Genomic DNA, 22,220 nt, shown 5'->3' on the forward strand with positions numbered 1-22,220 from the left:
GTATAGAAGCCTGAAGGCACACATTTGAGTTAGGAACAGTTTCTTCCCCTCTGCCATCCATTTTCTGAATGGCCATTGAGCCCATGAACTACCATTTTTATTTTGGCACAACTAATTTAACTATTTATATATACTTACTGTAATTCATTTTTTAAATTGTGTATTGTACTATGCTGCTGCCACTAAGACAAATTTCACAACATATGCTGGCAACATTAAACCTGATTCTAGTTCAGCCAAAAATATCTCATGCAACAAACAGGTTACAGAAGCTTGGTCATATCATTTTTTACTTTTATTAAAAAGAAATCACAAGACTGGAATTACTCAATAGTTTGTTGGAATTTAATTACAACTCGGTACAACTAACAACTTGCAGCAGCAGCGCCACAATTATTCTTGAATCTCTCTACTCTATCACTCCCTTCCACCAACACTAACATTAGAAATCAGAAAAACTAAATCAAACTAAATAATTTATCCTGTATGTAACTGATTGGATCATAAACTCAATGATGTGAAAATATCTGTGTCTTTAGCATCATCTCAATGTAACAACTGTATCTCGTATCAGAACCAGAGATGGCCTTGTGTAATGTGGCTTTTTCTATTAAACAGATTATTAGTAAACAAATGCAAACATTATTATCATTTAAAGGAGCTGGATAGGGAACAGTTAGATAGTGCTGGTAATGAACAAATTACATGATAAAAGTGAAAAAAGTCATTTTAAGTCAACAATCATCCAGCTGAAAGATCATTATAGGTGAAGGGGTTCCTATAAATAATCTTAATGTTATACATAATTTTTTCCTTCAGATTATTGGACTGTATTTGTTGTATAGTTTTCATTTCAAGCATGCATAAGTCACCTCTTTTGTGCACAAGTCCTAAAAATATTATTCACCAGATTTATGGTCAAAGTGCTATTTTACACCAACAAAATGGTCTTCCATGATCAAACCAACCTGCTTACAAATTAAGACATCGCATCAATGACCCATGAACTACTGTATTTTACTGCCACTACCCAAATGAAAGGAACTTACCACATACAGCAAGTTACAATCTCGCTGTAAACAAAGTTTATTTATTCTAACAGTCTGGTTCTTAGAGATACATTTCCTACAGAAAGTAATTTAAGTCACAGGAATGACATCTGTCATTTGTTAAAATGCAGACTCAATGCTGTTATTACTTAGAAAGCAAAACTATGTATAGGATACTGCAAAAACACAGTACAAGAATGAATATCGTGCAAATTCGCTCAGGAAAAAAAGTTCTTTGCTTGCTCTGCTGCTCCCAAGCTTACGCCCCTATGTCAGTTCATTATAGCATTTACTTCAGGGCCTATTGTTTCTCTTCTTTCTTGTCTCCACTCTCTGTATTTTCTGTGCTGCCCGAGCTGTCCCTCTCAGATGCCATCTGCAAATCAACAAGTAGGTAGTTAACAGAGCACTTTTCCAAATTCTATTCAAAATTGTGATCAAGAATGAATTACATTCTACTCCTTACACAACTCCAGCATGCAGAATTCAAATTTAGATTCTACTGGATACAAAATATTAACCATCCTTTTTGTATTCCCTTAACTGTATAGTAAACTTTAAAATATCAAGCCTTACCTTCTTGTATGCAATCTCAAAGAGCTTCAGTGAAGCCTGCTGTAGACTGGATGCTGCTGCTTTAATAGTTTCACCTGTCTCAGAATCCTTGCGTGCCAAGAGATCCTTCACTTTCGTAATCTCTTCTCTCAGTTTATCACACTAGTTCAAACAAGAAAATGACAACCTTTACAACCTAAAATTTTCAACTAAAAATAATTTTTGTATATTTGTAAACTTTTGTTTAGAGATTTAGCTCATTTAGCAAAAGTCATACCTCCTCTTTAGGAAGCTGATCCTTGAACTCTTCCATTTTAGATTCTGTGTCATGAATAATTCCTTCAGCAGTGTTGACTGCTTCAACTGTTTCCTGTGGGGGGGGGGGGGGGGAGAGAGAGAGAAGCAACAGAATAAAATACTATCCTACAACAACTCCAACCATCAAGCAGTTAACCAGCTACAGGTAGTGCAAAGATTGCACTACTTTGATCTGTTATCAAAATTATTCAGAGATAACTTTGTACATTGTGAAGTAAATAATAACCAGTTTTATTTAACTGAGAGCCTTAGCCCTGATTCTGATCTCAGTTTTTAACAATTTAAATAGAAAGTGATGTATGAAAGAAATAGCACTGCTTTGAAGAAGTGATTAAACAAATTGATGAAGCTAGAATCACCGCATGTGGTTTATACAGATTATGTTTGACAAGGCTCCCTACAATAGGCTCATTCAGAAAATCAAGAGGCATTGGATTCAGGTTGGATTAAAATTGGCTTGTCCAAATAAGGCAGAAGGTGGTCGTAGATGGAGCATATTGCAGCAGGAGGTCTGGGACTAGTGGTGTTCCACAGGGATTTGTTCTGACTCCTGCTCTTTGTGTGTTTTATAAATAACTTGGATGAGGAGGTGGAAGGATGGGTTAGTAGGATTGCAGATGTCATGAAGGTTGGTGGTGTTGTGGATAATGTAGGTTTCATAAGCTCGTCCTGGACTTATTTCCTGGCATAATTTACATATTACTATTTAACTATTTATGGTTTTATTACTATTACTTATGGTGCAACTGTAACGAAAACCAACTTCCCCCAGGACCAATAAAGTAGGACTATGACTAGATTACAACAGGACATTGATAGGATGCAGAGCTGGGCTGAGACGCGGTAAGTGGTGTTCAATCTGGAGAAATATGAAATGATGTACTTTGGAAGGTAAAACCTGGAAGGCAGTATACAGAGGCATGCAAAAGTTTGGGCACCCCAGTCAAAATTTCTGTTACTGTGAATAGCTAAGCGAGTAGATGACCACCTGATTTCCAAAAGGCATAAAGTTAAAGATGACACATTTCTTTAATATTTTAAGCAGATTACTTTTATATTTCCATCTTTTACTGTTTCAAAATAACTAAGGAAAAGGGCCCGAAGCAAAAGTTTGGGCACCCTGCATGGTTAGTACTTAGTAACACCCCCTTTGGCAAATATCACAGCTTGTAAATGCTTTCTGTAGCCAGCTAAGAGTCTTTCAATTCTCCTTTGGGGGATTTTCACCCATTCTTCCTTGTAAAAGGCTTCTAGTTCTGTGAGATTCTTGGACCGTATTGCATGCACTGCTCTTTTGAGGTCTAGCCACGGAAAAACCTTCAGCTTGCGCCTCTTGAGGTAGTCCATTGTGGATTTTGAGGTGTGTTTAGGATCATTATCCTGTTGTAGAAGCCATCCTCTTTTCATCCTCAGCTTTTTTTTAAATATATAAACAGACAGTGTGTTTGTTTCCAGAATTTGCTGGTATTTAATTGAATTCATTCTTCCCTCTACTAGTGAAATGTTCCCCGTGCCACTGGCTGCAACACTAGCCCAAAGCATGATCAATCCACCCCCATGCTTAACAGTTGGAGAGGTGTTCTTTTCATGAAATTCTGCACCCTTTTTTCTCCAAACACACCTTTGCTCTTTGCGGCCAAAAAGTTCTATTTTAACTTCATCTGTCCACAGGACTTGTTTCCAAAATGCATCCGGCTTGTTTAGATGCTCCTTTGCAAACTTCTGATGCGGAATTTTCTGGTGAGGACGCAGGAAAGGTTTTCTTCGGATGACTCTTCCATGAAGGTCATATTTGTGCAGGTGTCACTGCACAGTAGAACAGTGCACCACCACTCCAGAGTCTGCTAAATCTTCCTGAAGTTCTTTTGCTGCTGATTGTTGGGACAAGGTTTGAGGAGTCAGGGTATTTATAAAGCTTTGAAATTTGCATCACCTGGCCTTTCCTAACGATGATTGTGGACAAGCTATAGCCCTAACAAGCTTTACTTTATTGTCGCCAAATAATTGATACTAGAAGGTACAATCATCACAGCGATACTTGATTCTGCGCTTCCCGCACCCTGGATGACAAAAATTAAATAAATATTAAAAATTTAAATTACAAATCATAAATAGAAAATAGAAAAATAGAAAGTAAGGTAGTGCAAAAAAACCGAGAGGCAGGTCTGGATATTTGGAGGGTATGGCCCAGATCCGTTCAGCAGTCTTATCACAGTTGGAAAGAATTTGTTCCCAAATCTGGCCGTACGAGTCTTCAAGCTCCTGAGCCTTCTCCTGGAGGGAAGAGGGACAAAAAGTGTGTTGGTTGGGTGGGTCGCGTCCTTGATTATCCTGGCAGCACTGCTCTGACAGCATGCGGTGTAAAGTGAGTCCAAGGACAGAAGATTGGTTTGTGTGATGTGCTGCGCCGTGTTCACGATCTTCTGCAGCTTCTTTCAGTCTTGGACAGGACAACTTCCATACCAGGTTGTGATGCACCCTAGAAGAATGCTTTCTACAGTGCACCTATAAAAATTAGTGAGGGTTTTAGGGGGCAGGCCAAATTTCTTTAGTTTTCTCAGGAAGTAAAGGCGCTGGTGGGCCTTCTTGGCAGTGAACTCTGCTTGGTTGGACCAAGTCAGGTCATTTGTGATATTGACCCCGAGGAACTTAAAGCTTTTGGCCTGTTCCACTTGCGTACCACCGATGTAAATTGGGTCATGCGGTCTGCTACTCCTTCTGAAGTTAACAACCAATTCCTTCATCTTGCTGACGTTGAGGGATAGGTAATTGTCTTCGCACCATGTCACCAGGTCCTTAATTTCCTCTCTGTACTCAAACTCATCATTATCTGAGATACAGCCTACAATTGTGTCAATCGGCAAACTTGTATATTGAGTCTGATGGAAACTTGGCTACACAATCATGGGTGTACAGTAAGTACAGCAGGGGGCTGAGTACACAGCCTTGTGGGGCACCGGTGCTCAGAGTGATTGTAGAGCTAATTAAGGTCTGAGACCTTGGTAAAAGTTATCTGAGAGCTCAGATCTCTTGGGGTACCCAAACTTTTGCATGATGCTCCTTTCCTTTTCTCCCCCACTCTAAAATTGTACAAAACAAAAATAATACACTAATCTTGCTTAAAATGTTGAAAAGAATGTTTCAACTTTAACTTTATGACTTTTGGAAATCAGTTCATCTTCTACTCACTTAACTGTTCACAGTAACAAATTTTGATCGAGGTGCCCAAACTTTGGCATGCCACTGTACAAGGTTAATGGCAGGATTCTTAGTGTAGAGGAACAGCAGGATCTTGGAAGTCCACATCCATGGATCTCTCAAAGTTGCAGTGCAAGTTTATAAGGTGGTATATACTGTGTTGACTTTCATTAGTCAGGGGACTGAGCTCAAGAGCCATGGAATGAAGTTTCCTGTACCAAATACAGTGGCCACTGGGTATGCACAAGCTAGGGCTTTTCTTAGATCGAGTGGATAGCCAGCACAATTTTCCCCAGTGGCATTGGCAAATACAAGAGGACATAATTTTAAGGCTATTGGAGATAGTTTTTTTCTCCCCTCTACACGAGTGGCACATGTATGGTATGTACTTCCAAGGGTGGTGGTAAAGGCAGATACATTAGGGATATTTAAGGGTCTCTTACATAGGCACATAGATTGGGATAAAAAAAATAATGAAGTGAAAGATTGGATTGATCTGGAGGTGGGTTAAAAGTTGGCATAACGGCATGTGCTGAAGGACCTGGACTATCCTATACTGTTCTACAAATCCAATGTAAATCATTCTGCGCCGGGTCAAAGTACACTATCCCATTCCCCCAGCTCTTTGCCTGTAAACTGTTCCCTGTAATCTAGCTTCTATTTCCTTTTGGAGACAGTAATTGATTAGATAATGCCGATCAAACTATATGCCTCCACTGAACTGCTGTCCACTCAAACTTTTCAAAATGCTCATTTCCCAAAATAGAGAACTGGAAACTGCAAGCCCTCCATCACATCTCCCCAAGAAACACAAAATACATCCCATCAACATGATAATTTGTTTACTTCAACACAGTCAACCTATTACCTCCTTGTCAATTTTTACATTATCTGTACCATCTCTTTCCAAGAAGGTATTCTTTTGATAGAAAACTGACACAAAGCATTGTTTGCAATTCTACTACCACTAAGCCTTCTCTCATGATGTATAGCTCGCTGGTCATCTTGTTAATTGGTTACCTCATATTTTCCCCTTACAGGGAATCTCTCTGAAACATGCTTGTAAATTGGCCATCCATTGCTTCGTTAGTCTTTCCCAGTAATATACGATTCCAGTTTATTCCAAACAAGTTCCATTTCAGTCAAGTTGGTTTTCCTATCTAAAACTGCTATTTCCTGTCCTCCTCCATTACTTATCTAAATCTTGTGACTACTTATCTCACGCCAGAACTTAGAACTAGACCCAACAATATTCAGTTTAATAGACTGAAGAGTCACTGATGACCTTGTGAATATCACAGTATCATACTCAGCAGCCTCTTACTCAATGTTGGTTTGGTGTTCTCTTGAGCACAGTGCCTGCTCTTTGGTCCACAACTGGTTACCCTGTTCATTGGTTACCTCATCTTTGATGAGAGGCTGACCATGATGCCACATTAAACTAATCTTATCTGCCTGTACATGATCTATAAACTTCCACTCCCTGCCTGTTCATATGCCCGCCTAAAATGCCACTATTGTGTGTGTTTCCAACAAAACATGGCAACATGTTGAGCACCAACCGCTCTATGTTTAAAAGAAAACCTTTCCCAACACATATGCTTTGAATTTTTTCCTCTATCACTTAGGTCTATGTATTCTCGTCTTTGACATTTTTATCCTGGGAGAAACACTATACATCCTATCTATGCCTCTTATCATTTTATATACTTCTATCAGATCTCCCCTCAGCCTCTGGCACTTCAGAAAACAATCCAAGACTGACTTTCTCTCTCACCAAGACAGTACTCTGTTCAACATTTCCTGCACCCTCTCTGAAGTCTCCACATCTTTTTCCATAACAGGGCAACCAGAACTGCACACAATACTCCAATGTAGCCTAACCAAAGTATTATACAGCTTCCATCTTCAATCAGTGCTACCACCTCACCATTTTACCAACTCTGAATCCTCTATTTTAAGGGTCAAATTATAAAGCTGTCTTACCTTCCTCCTCCTGTCTTCTTCAGCATATTTCTCTGCATTTTTGATCATGTTCTCAATATCATCCTTGCTCAGCCCACCAGAAGACTGGATAACAACTGGTAATGGAAAATAATTTTGAAATTTTATATTGTAATTTGTCCAAGATTACTGAAAAATTAACTTTCATAGTTCCAATTAATTCAAAATAACCTACGTAATAACAAAATGCCACAGCATCTTTTTTCACTCTATATTCTGTACAGGTTCCCTCACTAGAAATATGAATGATATACTCCCCTTCGATAGCACTTTTTTAAAAAATGAAAATATTACAAATAATGAAATCAAATATTTGGGTTTTTAAGATTTAATTTATGCCTCTGCATACATCCACTGTTACTTACTTTGCTGTTCACGGCCTGTGCCCTTGTCTCTTGCAGAAACATGGACAATACCATTGGCATCGATATCAAATGTAACTTCAATCTGAGGAACACCACGGGGTGCTGGAGGCACGCCAACCTAGCAAAACAAAAACATTACCCCTTCTAAATCCAGGAAATTTGGGATCATTAACCCTCAAAACACATTCAGTTTCCCACAGAATAATGCTTAGATAGCTTTCAGGTAACAGCCAATCAGCTGCAATGTACAACCATCTTCAATGTGAAATACATCAAACTAGCAAGGCTTTCTTGACAGCATCTCTCAATCTCCACTACCTAGAGTAAGGTCAGTAGCATAAACAGCAATTTCCCATTCTAGTCAGACACTATTCTACAAAGGGAATAGTTCTCACTGGATAAGGAACCCCTGACACTACACTGGAGTGCCCTCAGAATTGGAGCAGTCCATCATTCAGGATAATTAGAGATGGATGTGGTGATGCACACGTTTCAAGAGCAAACAATTCTAAGATAGTAAGAGTTCTGAAAATCTACAGTAATACATATTAACATTAGGCATTCTGGCTGTATTTTCAGACTTAATGTTTACAAATTTTTAATGCAAATATCTACCATTTTAAAAATAATGTAAAAACAGCCCAATGTTTTAGTTTAAAAGGAACTATAAACTACACAACTAACAACTTAAACACAAAGTGATATGAAACTACTGACATTATTATGTGATCCACACAAGATAATGAATACCAGCAGAACTCACCAATGTGAACTGTCCTAGAAGCTTGTTGTCAGCTGCCATCTCTCGCTCTCCTTGGAACACTTTGATTTCAACCTGTGTCTGCCCATCAGCAGCTGTAGAAAAGACCTATCAAGGACAGGAATAGCCAATACAAGATGTATTTAATTTTCAGTTCATATATTTTAAAGCAAAAGCTAGATAAAAATACTATTTTACATGAGTTCACTGTTAGCATAATGTTAGCACATGGAGTAGAAAGCCAGGAAGGATTAAGGCATATAGCATAAGCATGCAAATAACTCTACAGCTAAAACATGTTGTACTTAAAAGTTCCTCTTTCCAAGTACGATTACTAGGTAGAGGTATTTCTATTAGCTTGAAAATTTAGTACAGCCGTCCCTCGGTATCTGCGGAGGATTGGTTCCAGGACGCGCCCCCCCCCCCCCCCCCGTGGATACCAAAATCTGCCGATGCTCAAGTCCCTTACATAAAATGGCGTAGAATTTGCATAAAATCTACGCACATCCTCCCGTATACTGTAAATCACCTCTAGATTACTATAATACCTAATACAATGTAAATGTTATATAAATAGTTGTTATACTGTATTGTTTAGGGAATAATGACAAGGAAAAAAAAGTTTGTACATGGTCAGTACAGACGCAAACATCGTAGCTCTTCTGGGAACGCTGATGTTGCCTCGACATCAGCCGATGCCGATTCTCCCGTGATCTCTAAGTTCTTGAAGCTGTAGCGCTTTGTATAGCTAGCCAGCCATCCCTTACTAGCCTTAAACTCCTTCCTCTTGCTCACAACACAAGTAGCGAACGAACGAGATGCACGGCAAACAATGCTCAAACAACAAGTGCTGGAGAGACAATGAGGTTCTGTAAAATGGCAGTAGGCTACAGCAGGGCATGCCTTCACACCACTTCATTCGTGTGGATTCAGCGCAGTGCTCGGCACGCGGCGAATTCAGGTTTTGCTTTTTGGAACTTTCTGGAATTTCCCCCCCCCCCGCAAATATTTTCAATCCGCGGTTGGTTGAATCCACGGATACAGAGGGTCAACTGTAAATTATCTGGTTTGCTTCTATGTACTGTACATATTCTGTGATATAGCAAGATTGCTAACTATAGTTAGACAGAAATCTAAAAATTGGCTTTTTGTCCCATTAACAGAAGCCAATGAATTTTTCAGTGTACGTTTGGTAAATTAAGGTTGGTTATTTATGAATAACCTACTCAATTCTCAGTGATTCTGGTAAAATTATAAACACAGCTAAATAAAATTAATTTATGCTGGACTGAACACGATGACAATTTAATGGCAAAGAAATGAGCACATCCACATAATGCAACTGGCTCCTCAAATGTTGTAGAAGTACAAAAAAGCTGTTGAGAAACAGCAAACACTGGAAATACGCAGCAGGTTAGACCACAACTTGGGAAGTCAAAAAGTTAACATGTCCAGTTCTGACTTGAATTGGGAAGGAGATAAAAGGGAGGGGAATGTCTCTGATGGTCTTCAATAGGGTGAACAGGCAGACCATGGGAATAACCTCCAGGTTATCTGGTCGTAAGAGAATGGGAGCAGTTAAGAGTGAGAACAAATAAAACTGACTTCTTAACAACATACCTGGCCTTTCTTTGTTGGAATTGTTGTGTTCCTGTTGATGAGCTTAGTGAAAACACCTCCCAAGGTCTCAATACCCAGTGACAAAGGTGTTACATCAAGCAGCAAAACATCTGTGACGTCACCAGCAAGCACTCCACCTTGGATGGCAGCACCGACAGCCACAGCTTCATCTGGATTTACTGACTTACTGGGGGAACGACCAAAGAGCTCTTGAACCGTTGCCTGAACCTGGAGAAGGGAACCAGATTACAAACATTCTTAGTAGAGAAAAATATAAATTAAGGCAGCTGCACCTAAAATTTGACCCAGATATAAAAATAACTTCAAAACAAGCTTAAGATTGTGTGTGTAGTTTCTTTTCCTCATTTACAATTGCATCCATTCTTACCTGAATATCTTAAGTCAATGTATTCAACAAGGGTAGCCAAACAGCCACCCTTGACATGAAGGACAAAGTAACTTGAGCAAGGACCGAACAGCAAAGTCCAACTTAGCATCTGCATACTTTTCTGCAATGGAAGACTTAATTTTCCCTCCAGACTTCTTATATTTAATATGACTTAGTTCAGAGTTTTTACTGTCTAGAGGAATAGTACATTATGGTTACAGAATTGACAGGGATTTAAACACTGTGTTCAGTTATATGAGATTCTCGCCATAATATTAGGTCAGAATAATGTGTTGTCCAACATCATGACACAGTGTAATTTCAGATCTCAATACCCAACCCCTTTCTCTCTCAATGGGTCTCAAATTAGTTTCAATATCTTAATAGCACTCACCTTTGGCATTCTGCTCATTCCACCTACAAGAATGACCTCACCAATGTCACTCTTGTTCACTTCAGCATCTTGCATTGCTTTCTGGCAAGGTTTAACAGTCCTCTTAATTAGATCAGCAACAATGTTCTCAAATTGAGCACGAGTAATTTTAATATTTAAGTGCTTTGGTCCAGATGCATCCATTGTCAAATAAGGAAGATTGATGTCAGTCTATTAAAACATAGAAGAGATAGTTATTGAAGACATTCAGCTAATCACTTAAGTCAGTAACATCAGACTAACTGGAAGTCACAGTAAAATTACATTAGCGTGCAGATGCCCAGGTTTGTGATTATTGAAACAATAATTAATTGGAGGCGACAATGATAAGTTAGTGGAGACTAACAGAATACAGGAAATGATGAATGCTGAAAATAGCAACCAATTTCTTTCCCTAATCCATATTAAACCAAATTGAGGCAACACTTAACATGCACGACTGATCAGCTGTTTAAAAAAATCCACTTTCTAAGCAGATCTTCAAGCATCTTGTAATACAAAATTTAAAAGACTCGAGCATGAATACACTCAATGTCTAAGCATCCACAAAGGAGTAGAAAATCTATATAAAAAACATTGCTGAGTGAACTAAGCTGGTCATTAAACCTACTCAGACTAAGAGTTACTAGCTAGGGGAAAGCAACCTCTTGGTTTTCATTCTTCTGATCTCTAGAAATATATATACCCTTCTATACAATCTTTCCTCACTGTACACACCCTTGATCCAAAATGATTCAGCCACATTATACTCCATCCAAAGTTTATCCTTCTTTAGATGCAGAATCCAAAATGGTCTTCAGCAAAGTTTAATACAAACATACCATTATTGTTTGTTAGCTCTGAACTTCTGTCTTTTTATAAGAAAAGCCAATACATCTTTAGCCCTCCTACCTTCTGGCTTGCATTACCTGCATTATTAACTTAGTGAGGGTAACAGACGACAAAGCCCCTCAAGAAAATTTACCAGCAGTTATTCTTGGGACAAATACACTTACCTGAAGGGATGAAGACAACTCACATTTGGCTTTCTCTGCTGCTTCTCTTACACGTTGTAGAGCCATGTTGTCTTTGGTAAGGTCCACACCAGACTAAAAATTAAATAAAGACTCTTAATACAACAAGCTTCATCCACGCTACATTTATCAGCTGATAAATCAGCATATAGATATATCCACAAAACCACAAGCAAATTTAATGATATAAATACAAGTATGCAATTAAGTTCACTTTTGCAAGGAAAGAATTATGGGGAAGTACAAACCCTAGACCCTTTGTAAGAAATTGAAAAACAGGCAATAAGACTGACCATCTCCTCCTTGCCTCACATGTATACAAGTAGCAAACGTACTTTTGGCAGGATGTAGTTGTTGGTCAGGAATCCAGGGACCATGCATGTGATGTAAAAAAAAATGGAAACCACACGAAACCCAAAATAGCGTGTTCCTGAATGTAGTGGCCCAATATACCAACAGCTCATGAGTAAAAGAGGTCTTATTAGTTGAGATTGTGTAAAGGCTTGCAGTGCACCGTCAAAATGGTACACAAGCTGCAGATATAATGACTCAGTTGTGCAGGGGAAGTGTGTTTAAAATGTTACACAATGAAACCCAACTAACTTGAAATGCAGGTTTCCCTTCACCCAATTTTAAGAAAATGGCCATTTTAAATACAAACCTCTCTCTTGAATTCTTTGATGATGTGCTTCAGCAGTGCCTGGTCAAAGTCTTCACCTCCCAAAAAAGTATCCCCATTTGTGGATTTTACTTCAAAGACTCCTTTCTGAATCTCCAGAACAGAGATATCAAAGGTGCCACCACCCAGGTCGTAGACAGCAATACTAGACAAGGTAGACAGATACAATTACAATTGCAGTTCAGTCACTGCATATTTGGAAGCACCATATCAATCTCCCACTTATTAGTTGATCTGAAAAACTCATTTGCCAATTTTTGCTCCACATCCCAGTACTTCCCCTTACAAAGGCCTATCTCAATTTTGAAAATTAATCAACTACTGCCTTAAGGAATTTTGCCTCAGCTACTATATTTGTGGAAAAACTATTTGATTCTAGTCCTAACAGTCTAGTTTTAATTGTATTACACCATCTTCCAGAGAATCCATAGCACATTTAAGTTCAGTCAATTAATAGTATATGCTGTTTTTACCAACTACATGTTATGTCACCTTTTCAACATATTTTGCTTCATGCAACTAACCTATATTTCGCAAATGCTCTTTCCGTGAACTGTTCTAAGGTTACAAGTTCATTATTTAAATAAAAATTTTCATAACTTCCTTATGAATGTGATAAAACTGTATTTGTCACCAAGCTTGGCCTTTCCTACAAATAGAAATATCTTTTGTACATATAACTTACTAAAACCAAAAAATTTAAACACCTTTATTGAATCAGCAGTTAGCATTTTTAAGACAATGTACACAGTTCCTTCAACTGGGTGCAGTGTTCATAACTAAATGTCATGTACCAAATTTAATCACTATATAGGTGATTTATTCTGATCATTTTATTAACTGCTTGTGTAAGACTTTGAAGCTTTATTCCTAAGATTGGAACATTTTACCTGAGAGATCATCTCAGCAAAGTATCTGGATCACTTCTTATGGATAATTGAAAATTTGCAATTTGTCCCCCGAATTGAATTGTGATTTGAAATTATGTAATTAAAACCTGTCTCGAGCACCTTGGAAATACATTCTACAATTTCCTCGCTTTAGTTTAGTACAGAGGCAGAAGTCATGAGCTTCAATGAGAGTTTTCTCTAATTAGTATATAACTATTTTCTCCATTCCATCCATTATATGATCACTGAAAAAAATGTCAAGGTATGCACAACATATGCACAAATGTAACCAAGATTCTAAAGTCATGCTTTCAATAAAACAAACAGATTTGTGAATTAGAAATTTTATTTTACATACACTTTGTCTTCAGATTTGTCTAATCCATATGCTAGAGCTGCTGCAGTGGGTTCATTAATGACTCGTAGAACATTCAATCCAGATATCTGTCCAGCATCTTTTGTAGCCTAGATAAAACAATCAAGTTTTTCAACAAGCTATGAATTAACTTGCTTCTGTTTGAAATATCACATGAGCTGAAAGCAGAGCATTATTTTCTAACTGCTGAATAAGTAGCATTTGTGGTTCCTGGCATAAACTTGCGCCTCCATCTGACTGGGGTCATACTGACACCATGTTTTGATCACTTTGCATATTTGGATAATAGTGGTTCACATTAATTAAAACTTGTCTCATAAAGAACTGGTACAAGACACTTAACACTAGAAATACGATAGTGAGGATTATTCACACTACAGTAAAATAGAAGTATCTAACTCCATTTTCCTATGTAGTCAATGCAGAAATGTAGTTGACTACCCACTGACAATAAACCTATGGACTGTAAATGCATCAATAGAAAACAAAGTTACATATTTTTTACCTGTCTTTGGGAATCATTGAAATACGCAGGCACCGTGATAACTGCATTCTTCACAGATTGTCCCAGGTAGCTTTCTACAAACAAAAAAAGCCTTAATATCAGAATACTTGCCAAATAATTTCATGTTTTTGATTGAGTAGCATTACATAGGACAGAAAAACTTTAAAATCAGATTTAAATGACTAACATAACAAATCAATTGGCCAATATCAATAATTCAAATTCACATACATCAACAAAATGAAACTAATCAAGTTCTAGATCATTTGCTGATTTTGTAACTCCTGCCACCCACTAATCCTAGAGATGACAAGAATCAAAAATACTTCTGCCATGATGGTACCAACCTGCTGTTTCCTTCATCTTCATCAGGACAAATGCTCCAACTTGGCTTGGAGAGTACATCTTCCCATGAGCTTCCACCCATGCATCACCATTAGAGGCACGAACAATCTTATACGACACATTTTTGCTGTGATCCAAAAAAAACATTTTTGTTGTCCAGTAATGAAAATTTCAATCTTGAAAATAAAATGATTTCCAAATACAAACTTACATATCTTTCTGTACTTCAGCATCATCAAAACGTCGTCCTATCAAGCGTTTTGTAGCATATAAGGTGTTCTTAGGGTTAGTTACTGCTTGCCTTTTGGCTGGCATCCCAACTAAACGTTCTCCATCTGCTGTAAAGGCAACTACAGAGGGAGTTGTTCTTGCACCTTCCGAATTTTCAAGTACCTTAAATACAAAGCAATGGTTAACAGTTCAAGCACCAAGCAACACATAGTTGAGGCGGCTGACGCCTTTTCAGACTTGATTCTTGAACATAAATAACATACCATTTACATTAGTGTGTTGCCTCTTTTCCATTGATAGATTAGACTTGGGCTAAATCTTAAAAGCAGAAAGCACAAGCACAAGCTATATTAAATAGGTTAGGTCTTTAACATTTGCTAAGTGTTTCACCCCTACTAGGTACTAAGCTCAAGAACCAGCTTTACTCAGTGTGATGAATGAGATTTACAACTTCACTAATTTATCTTGTTTGTGAAACCCATCATACAGTTATTTGCACATCTGGTTTCCTACAGCTAAAATTTTCCACCCAACCCTAAATTTTTGCCATCATCTATTACTCTAGATCAGGGTCCCCAACTTTTTTTGCACCGCGGACCGACTAAATATTGACAATATTCTTGCAGACCAGTCGACCGGGGGAGGTTCAAGTAGGGTTGCCAACTTTCTCACTCCCAAATAAGGGACAAAAGTAGCAGTCAAATACGGGACACTTGTGTTTACCCCGAGAAAGACTACCAGGACCATGAAGCCGCACGGGCACCTGTGTGCGCATGCGTGTACGTGCCTATTTTTTTCCCTATAAATCGGTTTTGGCTTAATCTTCCCAATTCTGTTAAGTGAAGCAATATTTCTACTTTATACAGGCTGTGTATTTATCACATCATTCCTGTTTTTACTATATGTTAGTGTTATTTTAGGTTGTGTGTGTTATTTGGTATGATTTGGTAGGTTATTTCAAGTTCAACAGTGCATGACAGGGAATGAGGAAAGGTGCAGCTGACTCATATCATTCCATATTGCCAAATCATATCATTTCCTCACTGCTCTAGATTAAAAGTAACATTGATCTCCGAACTCTGGTCATGCTAACTCAATCTGATATCATCTGTCAACAGTCTATACATCTTCCCATGAACATGTAGGTTTCTTTCCACAGTCCAAAGACGTACCGTACCAGTTAATAAGTTAATTGGTTGTTGTAAGTTGTCCCGTGATTACACTAGGGTTAAAACTGTGGGGTTTTGGCAGTAAAATAAAAATAAATAAACCAATCCCCAACACTTTCCATCTTTTATTAATTAACAAACCATTTCAAATATTCCATTCTACAATCCTAGTTATGCAGAGATAGAAAAAGATGCCTAACATTTTGAAACTGGTAAGATTACTTAATGAGAATTTCCAGAATTTTCTGGATTAGCAACAGCAACCTACCTTCGCTTGCTTGCCTTCCATCACAGCAACGCAGGAATTAGTTGTGCCCAGATCAATACCAATAACTGCACCTTTAATAGCTTCTGACCTGAGAAATGCAAGTCACAGGTTTTGACTTTTACAGTATATCCATGTCAAATTAAAAACTGACATTTCTGATCACAATTTTAATAAACTATATTATGAAAGATAACAATCTACTGTATTCGTCCTAAAGTAGTAAGTTATTTAATACCACACCACTGCACATAAGTAATTGTATTACGTACATAACTGTTATTCTGAACTAGTAAAGTTCGAATTCCACAATGGCAAATAGTGATGTTTTTCTTCAGTTAAACAAAAAACAGAAATGATACATTACTGAAGGAGAAAGCTGGCAATGAAAATTTCAGTGGTTCACAATAATCCTGCCTTTATGTAAATCTGATTATCATCAATACAGTCAACTCCTGACTGCCCAAAAAAAACTGGATTGTAGTCCAAGGTGGTGGTAAACAATTAAGTGCCAAATACAATAGGAATATCCAAATTCTAAGAATGGATTGATGAACTATGAAAATATCCAGTCAATTGGAGCTTTGGGGTTTGATAAATGCAGTAAAACCCAAATGACTGCAAAACCATTGAAGCAAGTATTCGATGTCCAAACAATAATCACATGGAAAGAGGCAACAGCCAATCCATATAACTAAACATATAAAAGAGAGATCCTTACCAACAAATATCCTTAAACATTTCAACTTTTGATTAAGAATCTGGAATCTAAAAGGAGTTTAAGCAAAAGAACAAATGTTCCAAAATGCAAGATTATTTACACAAAAGATCCTGCAGATGACGGAAATCCACAGTAACGTACACAAAATGATGGAGAAACTCAGGTCAGGCAGCATCCACAGAAATGAATAAACAGTTGACATTTCAGACTGAAATCCTTCTTCGGGACTGGAAAGTAAAAGGGAAGACATCAGAATAAAAAGGTTGTGGGGGAGGGGGCCGAAGAGAGAGAAAGGAATGCTAACCAGAAGTGTGATAGGTGAAGTCAGGTGGGTGAAAAGGGTAAAGGGCTGAAGAAATCTTGATAGCTCCTTTGTCTCCACAGCATCTGCTCACACAGTGAGGCTTTCCTTTCCAAGACAACAGACACATATTCCTCCTGCAAAGAACAGGGGCTCCCTTCCTCCACCATTGACGCTGCCCTAACCCGCATCTCCTCCATTTGCGTTCGACCCCATCTTCCTGTCACATAACAAGGATAGAGCTCCTCCTTACCTCTGCTTTCCACAGGGATCACTTTATCCGTGATTCCCTTCACCTTTCATCCCTACCCACTAAATCTTCCTCCCGGTAGATATCCCACCAAGTGACAGAAATGCTACACCTGCTCATTTACCTCATCTTCATTCTGGGCCCCAAACAGTCCTTTCAGGTGACAACACTTCTTCGGTGAATCTATTGGGGCCATCTATTATTTTGCTGCTCCTGATACGGTCGCCTCTACACTGGTGAGACCCGGTGAAAATGAGGGACCAAATACTTCCGCTCCATCCACCAAAAGAAGAATTTCTCGGCATGAGTTCTCTTTTGTTTTGGCATGATGAGGCCACCCTCAGAGTGGACAAACACCTCATAATGTGTCTAAGTAGTGTCCAACCAGATGGCATGAACATCAATTCCTCCAAATTCTGGTAATTTTTCCCCTCTTTCCCAATTCTGTTCTCTTTCCTCTTCTCCTCACTTGCCTATCACTTCCCCTAGTACCCCTCCTCCACCCTGCTCTCCCATAGTCCACTCTTCTCTCCAGATTCCTTCATCCCCAGCTCCTCACACCCACCTGGCTTCACCTACCTTCTAGCTATCATTCTTCCCCATCCCTATCTTTTTTATTCTAACGCATTCCTTCTTCCTTTCTGGTCCCAGTGAAAGGTCTCAGCCCAAAACAGTGACTATTTCTTCAGTTTCTCAGATACTGCCCGACCTGCAGAACTCCTCCAGCATTTTGTGTGTGTTAGACATTGTAACAAATATTAATGCTCAAAATCCGATAGGCAATAACAAGAATCTCACTATTCTGATTACTAAAAACACTCACGCATAATTACGCCTTGTCAATGTTTGAAGTACATCCTGGCTCAATCCATTCCAATGACCCTGAAAAGCAAACACATTACTGTTCATTTCATTTTTAAATCTTTTTATTAATATAATCTTCTACAGCTACAAAATACAGAAATTCAAATTAGTATATAAATAAAAATAAAGGAAAAAATATATGCTAATGAAAAAAAATTTATAAAACAAAAAGGAAAAAAGAGAACCCCAACTAACTAAAAAAAAACCCCACTAACTATAAAACCAAAAAAAAGGAGGAAAAAAACCCATTAGGAACCAACTCCAGGAGCGATATATCTTGTGTGTGTGATTATATATATATGAAAAAGAAAACAACAAGCACCAAATCACATTTATATAACATAAAACTGGAAGGAAACCATGTAAATTGATTCAAATTAAATAATATTTAGCAAAAGAGCCCCAAATCAGGGATCAAAAGTTCTACTAATTTTTTCTAAACTAAGACATAACGTTACTTGGGAAAACCATTGAGTTAGTGTAGGAGCAGAGGTATCTTTCCACTTCAATAAAATAGCTCTTCTTGCTGACAATGTAACAAATGCAATTACATGTTGGTTTGAAAATGAAATACCCTGAATATGAACTCCATATTTTTTTTGCCATATTGAAACAAGGTCCCTTGAAGGAGAAGCATACCCATTCTGCTGAGGGCCACATCAGTGGCATTCAGGTCTGGCAACCAAAGATGCGCAATACAAGAGGTCTGAGTATGATTTCTGGAAAGCCATCTCATGTGCAGTGGTAATTATGGACCAAACTTGAATCACTGAAGGCTGCTTGACAGCTCTAACGGGGTTAAAATGCTATTACACCTTACAATGTGAAACCAAGCAACACAGATCACAACATGGCTTTGCTACCAGATGAGTTCAATGCCTCTCTGCTAGCTTTGACCATCAAAACCTTCACAAACTTCACAGTACCTGATTACTCTGATTCCAGAGTCTGACACATTCTTCAGGAGGGTGAACCCACGGAAAGCACCCAGCCCAGATGTGGTATCTGGCTGAGTACTAAAGACCTGTACTGATCAACTGGCTGGAGCATTCACCTATACCTTTAACCTCCCACTTCAGTAGCCTAAGATACTCAATTATACTGGTCCCCAAGAATGTGGTAACCTGCCTCCGTAACCAGCGTCTAGTAGCCCTTACATCCATTGTGGTGAAGTGAAGTTGGTGATGAAACAGAGCATATCCTGTTTGAGAAGCGACTGGGATCCACGTCAATTTGCCAATCATCACAACAGGTCTACAGAGGATGCCATTTCGTTGTTTCTTCGCTCAACCCCGGAACATCTGGACAACAAGATCCATATATCAGGATGCTCTTCAACTACAACTCAGCATTTAATACCATCATCCTCTCAAAACTAATTAATAAGCTGCAAGATCTCGGCTTCAATTCCTCCTTGTGCAACTAGATCCTTGATTTCCATACTTGCAGACCCCAGTCAGTTTAGATTGTCAAAAACATCTCCTTCACAATCACCATAGGTGCACACCAACACTGTGTGCTTAGCCCCTTGCTCTACTCAGTTTATAGTTTTGACTGAAGCCTAGCTCAACGCCAATGCCCTACTTATGTTTGCTGACAACACCACTGACATAGGCCCAATCAAAGATGGCAACAAATCAGCACATAGGAAGAGAGTGAATATCTACTTGAGTGGTGTCACAACAATGTCTCCACTCAATGTCAGCAAGATCAAGGAGCTAATTATTGACTTCAGGAGGAGGAAATCAGAGGTCCATGAGCCAGTCTTCATCAGAGGAATAAGAGGTGGAGAGGGTCAGCAACTTAAATTCCTTGATGTTATAATTTCAGAAAACCCACCCTGAGGCCAAGCACACAAAACCAATTATGAAGACAGTATAGCAGCACCTTGACTTTCTTAACAGATTCAATACATCATCTAAAACCTCGAAAAACTTCCTTAGATGTGTGCTGGAGACTACATTGAATGATTGCGCCATGGTCTGGTATTGAACGGAAAATCCTGCAAAAAGTAGTGGATACAGTCCAGTCCTTCACAGGTAAAGCTCTCCCCACTATCTACACGGAGTGTTGTCACAGGAAAGCAGCATCCATCTTCAACGACCCCCACTACCCAGTCCATGCTCTTCCACAACAGTTATTACCCCTCAACTATCAGGCTCTTGAACGGTGGTGGGGGGGGGGGCAGAGAGACAGAGATAACCACTTACCCCCATCACGGAACTGTTCCCACAACCTATGGACTCACTTTCAAGGTGTCCGTCTCATGTTTTTGATATTTATTGCTTGTTTTCAAATCGAGACGATTAATGTGCAAAAATCACCCTGCCTGTTCCACCGCGCCTTTTTTTGTTTCAGATTCCAGCGTCTGCCGTCTTTTTCTGCGCCTCTGAGAACCGCAACGCCAACATAGATAGTCCATGGAGACGACAGTGCAGACAGTGGAACCTGGAGCAGGAAACAATCTGCGGGCTTGTGTGGGAAAAAGGAATTTCGGGTTGGGAGTCAGGGCACCGAGGAATGCAAACAGCGCACGGACTGCTGACGAATAACGCAGCTTCTGCTAGCTCCTTCAGAACAAGACAGTCCAGAGCAGAACGTGTCGATGGGTCTGCGCCGACATTACCTACCAGGCCGGGCCACGGATGCTGGAAGCAGCCACCCAGCATCCGTAGACAAGGAGCCAGAGATTAGCCACCCTTCACGGGCCGAGCCTTCCGAGTCGCTTCTACCAACCCAGCGAGCACTGTAGGTCACTCGCTCCCCGCGGCAGCGTGAGTAGGAGAGACCTCAGGTTCGCGGCCTACTTCCCCCCAGGGATGGAACGCGAGCCCCGCGATTGGCGACCTGTGGAGACCGGGACACGGGGCCGGTGGGCCGGCCTCGCTCCACTCACCGTGGCGGCGGCGGCAAGGCGCCGAGAGGCCGAGCGCACCAGGTAGAGCATGACGGCGGCGTGTTGCTAAGGCCGGTCCGTGCGGAGAGCAAGTCCGGGGGGCGGGGGGTGCCGGTTCTACGTGCGGGGGTTCCGACGGGCGGCTCCGGCTCCAACCACTCTCTCTGCTTCTGGAAATCTCCGCCGACCGCACGTGGTACGCGGATGTGGTGACGTCAGACCGCCGCAGCAAGGACCCGAAGATGCTTCACCCACGCAGCGCCTAAACGAAGAGATTTTTATTTTCAAAAAATACCCCTCAATTCCCGTGAAGCAAGGAGAGGCGGTTATTGGAATTAAACGAAAAATATTCCACCATCATTGGCAGGCCACTGAACCTGGACTTCGCTTTGCGTGTTGCCGGAAGAATGCTGGAGTTGCATAGACTACCCGTTGTCTTTGTCCCTGAAGGTCAGACTGTTGCAGGGAGTTTCATCAGACAACAGCTGGGGTTAAAGGTCAGGCGTGGGGCCCTGAGCAATGTGCGCATGGCGTGTATCCTCGGCCTTCCCTTACAGTGTGCATGTGTCTACAACGCCCGCTTGCAGTAACATAGCGTACCCCGCAGAGAGGGGGCAGCCAGAGCCGAGGTTTAGGGGTGGAGGGGTTGTCCACTGGGGGGAGGCATGCAGTCTGGGCCCGGCCTGTGTGCTTCGCAGGTCGGGGAACGTCGCTGTTACGCGGACAGCTCGAATCAGAATTCGGTTTAGTATCACTGACATTGCATGCCGTGAAATGTGTTGTTTAGTGGGTGGTGGGGTGGAGCGAGGTATGTCCAAAGGAGGTGCAAGGCACTCCTTCCCTCCGCTAGCCTGCAAGGTGTAGCATGAAGCCGAGGGAGTACGTGGTGGGTGGTCGGATATATAGATGGTGCATATCACAGGCCCTGGTTATGCAACCGCTGTCGCCAGTTAGACAATCTCTGAGACTATTAATAGGGGATGGGGGGGGGGGCGGTCACACGTCTTCTTAAGACACTGCCCAGA

At 40.1% G+C, this 22,220-nt stretch overlaps 1 protein-coding gene and 1 non-coding gene across 2 annotated transcripts; both read right to left on the reverse strand.

The window, feature by feature from the left end:
- Positions 1 to 277: 277 nt before the first annotated feature.
- On the reverse strand, positions 278 to 21,406 carry hspa9 (heat shock protein 9). The gene is made up of 17 exons (XM_072263580.1): positions 21,196 to 21,406; positions 18,259 to 18,317; positions 16,167 to 16,254; positions 14,710 to 14,891; positions 14,501 to 14,625; positions 14,154 to 14,227; positions 13,631 to 13,737; positions 12,365 to 12,527; positions 11,686 to 11,778; positions 10,652 to 10,861; positions 9,870 to 10,097; positions 8,253 to 8,357; positions 7,490 to 7,607; positions 7,107 to 7,201; positions 1,882 to 1,974; positions 1,626 to 1,766; positions 278 to 1,425 (listed from the first exon to the last, which is right to left on the reverse strand). The coding sequence occupies exons 1-17, from the start codon at positions 21,244 to 21,246 to the stop codon at positions 1,351 to 1,353; spliced, it is 2,007 nt and encodes a 668-aa protein (XP_072119681.1). The 5' UTR covers positions 21,247 to 21,406; the 3' UTR covers positions 278 to 1,350.
- On the reverse strand, positions 10,500 to 10,569 carry LOC140201042 (small nucleolar RNA SNORD63). The gene has a single exon (XR_011886769.1). It is a non-coding gene; the product is annotated as a small nucleolar RNA SNORD63 (small nucleolar RNA).
- Positions 21,407 to 22,220: the final 814 nt, after the last annotated feature.

Source organism: Mobula birostris, chromosome 7 (genome assembly GCF_030028105.1).
Source record: "Mobula birostris isolate sMobBir1 chromosome 7, sMobBir1.hap1, whole genome shotgun sequence".
Classification (NCBI taxonomy): Eukaryota; Metazoa; Chordata; class Chondrichthyes; order Myliobatiformes; family Myliobatidae; genus Mobula; species Mobula birostris.

Coding starts and splice junctions, on each gene's coding strand:
- hspa9 (XM_072263580.1), bottom strand. CDS start 21,246: ATGCTCTACCTGGTGCGCTCGGCCTCTCGGCGCCTTGCCGCCGCCGCC. Junction 7,608..8,252: donor TTCTAGGACAGTTCACATTG/GTGAGTTCTGCT, acceptor TTGTTTTGCTAG/GTTGGCGTGCCTCCAGCACC. Junction 1,767..1,881: donor ATCAGCTTCCTAAAGAGGAG/GTATGACTTTTG, acceptor TGTTTGAACTAG/TGTGATAAACTGAGAGAAGA.